Source organism: Notothenia coriiceps, unplaced genomic scaffold, assembly GCF_000735185.1.
Source record: "Notothenia coriiceps isolate Sejong01 unplaced genomic scaffold, NC01 NC01_scaffold00013153, whole genome shotgun sequence".
In the NCBI taxonomy this organism is placed as follows: Eukaryota; Metazoa; Chordata; class Actinopteri; order Perciformes; family Nototheniidae; genus Notothenia; species Notothenia coriiceps.
The window spans coordinates 1-2,439 of NW_011345854.1; the positions used below are offsets into that span (position 1 = coordinate 1).

Here is a 2,439-nt window from a genome sequence, read left to right on the forward strand (position 1 = left end):
CATTTAGTGCAATAGTAGCTACAGAACATGTACTGTGCTGTGTAAACTGTACTGTATCACATAGCGTTTCAGACACACAAACTTTTCAACTTTCAAACTTAAACGGTGCGCTCCCAGCGCACGTACCGGCAGTGATCTACAGCAGTGGTTTTCAACCAGTGGTACGGGGACAAACTGTCTCGCTCTCGTAATGTCTGTCTGTCTTGCTCTCGTTCTGTCTCTCGTACCACTCTCGGTTCCACTTTTACTTTTGCGCGCTACCTGTCTCACTCTTTTCCGGCCTCCAGCTTTTCCTGCTGGAGCCCGCCGCTTAAAGGTGGGGGGCGCGGAGCGGCCATAGAGCCCATAGAGTTAAAGGTGGTGGACTGTAACCTGTAAAATCCATAGATTTAGGAGGTCCCCTAGTGGCCGTTAGCTATAAAAATCCATAGATTAGCCGCACCGTTATATAAGCCGCAGGGTCGAAAAATTTGAAAAAAGGCGCGGCTTATAGTCCGAAAATTACGGTAATTATATAACGTACATTTTGAGCATGGGGGATGTTTTTGAGACTGGCCATTTGTGTTAACATCAACTGCTCTTTTGTTTTTTTTACCAGATGAGAAGTCGCAGGACCACGCCCGCCTCGTTCACAAACTGCTCTCTCAGTACGTAGAGGGAAACACTGACTGGGTGGAGAAGTATCCAACAAGCAGACATGTTCCAACGGTATGTGTGTGTGCGAAGGGGTTTTGTATTTATCTTGTTTGTGGTACACTTGTAGAATTCTGTGTCAAAGTTGTCTCCGTTTGCTTTGGTGAAAATACAATTTTACACGGTTACTCTGAAACCTTACCCTGAGGTATTGTCTCCTGTTTTGTGAAGCTGCTGCACGATGTTAGCCTGGTGGTGAGTCGCTGTCGGCTGCTGGGGGAGGAGCTGCGTCTGCTGAACATGTGGGGGAGTCTGAAGCTCGATATTCTCAGCATCAGCTGTGTGGACACTCAGTAAGAACTCTTAATAACCAGTCCTTGCCGTATTGGAAGGAAAATGTATAATATAACAAATCTGTCATTAATGGGTCAGCTAATTTACCATTGTATATACTCAAAGCTACAAACAAGCTAAGCTATCTTTATATAATTAATTTTCTTATTTCCCTTTCTCTAGAGTGGACATTGTCTTCAGCTGTCTCAAGTCATTTTCCAAGTTCGAGGTGATCTTCTCGGTCAGTTTGATCGCCCGCCACTGTGTCCTTAAAGTGCAGAGCTTCAAGAACATGATCGGAAACACAACGTAAGTTTGACTCAAATACACATTTAGTCAAAATGAAGTGAGGTTGTGTTTATGACTTTTTGGGTGGAAGGAAATGCAGCTCTGTAAAAAAATGTGTCTGAGGTAGCACAACGATATGTTAGCTAGAACATCTAACCACTTCCTCACAAACGATACTATTTTATGTTTTCATGTTTTTGCAGGATCGAACAGATCGAGGTGATTGTGGCGTCTTTCAGTCCGGCCAAGAACGTCCTGACAAAGATTGTCAAGAAGATTCATGAAACTCTGCTCTGTTGAAACCAGGAAGTTTGATTCCATTCGTTAAACTCCTTTGTATGGCATAGATGTTGACAAACTATAGGAAAAAATGTAAATAATGTACATTCATTTTCTTTTTATTCTGAAATATTTTTTACTGTATTTTATGTCCCAATTAAATACTTGGTGACATACATGTCATGGTGTGCCAACGTACACGTTCAATTTGTTAGAATACATTGTTTTAATAATAATAAAGGTATTCTGATTCTGATTTGGTTTCTTTAAAACACTGCCTTGCTAAATGTAGGTTACTCAAGTCATGCTCGAAGGCCATTTATCTACAGGACTGTCTCAGAAAATTAGAATATTGTGATAAAGTTCTTTATTTTCTGTAATGCAATTAAAAAAACAAAAATGTCATACATTCTGGATTCATTACAAATCAACTGAAATATTGCAAGCCTTTTATTATTTTAATATTGCTGATTATGGCATACAGCTTAAGAAAACTCAAATATCCTATCTCTAAATATTAGAATATCATGAAAAAGTATACTAGTAGGGTGTTCAACGAATCACTTGAATCGTCTAATTAACTCGAAACACCTGCAAGGGTTTCCTGAGCCTTGAAAAATACTCAGCTTGGTTCAGTAAACTAAATCACAAGTATGGGGAAGACTGCTGATCTGACTGCTGTCCAGAGGACCGTCATTGACATCCTCCATCAGGAGGGTAAGACACAAAAAGAAATTTCTCAAAGAGCAAGCTGTTCACAGAGTGCAGTTTCAAAGCACATCCACAAAAAGTCTGTTGGAAGGGGGAAATGTGGCAGGAAACGCTGCACAACCAAGAGAGATGACCGCAGCCTTAACAGCATTGTGAAGAAGAGTCGCTTCCAGAATTTGGGGGAGCTTCAAAGAC

At 40.9% G+C, this 2,439-nt stretch overlaps 1 protein-coding gene across 1 annotated transcript; it reads left to right on the forward strand.

Moving 5' to 3' along the window:
* Positions 1-598: 598 nt before the first annotated feature.
* LOC104947801 (protein CASC5) lies at positions 599-1,800 on the forward strand (the record flags this gene model as incomplete). Its single annotated transcript, XM_010773897.1, has 4 exons — positions 599-708; positions 865-986; positions 1,150-1,275; positions 1,458-1,800. Coding segments are annotated over 4 exons (455 nt in total), but the record flags the coding sequence as incomplete, so codon positions are not given.
* Positions 1,801-2,439: the final 639 nt, after the last annotated feature.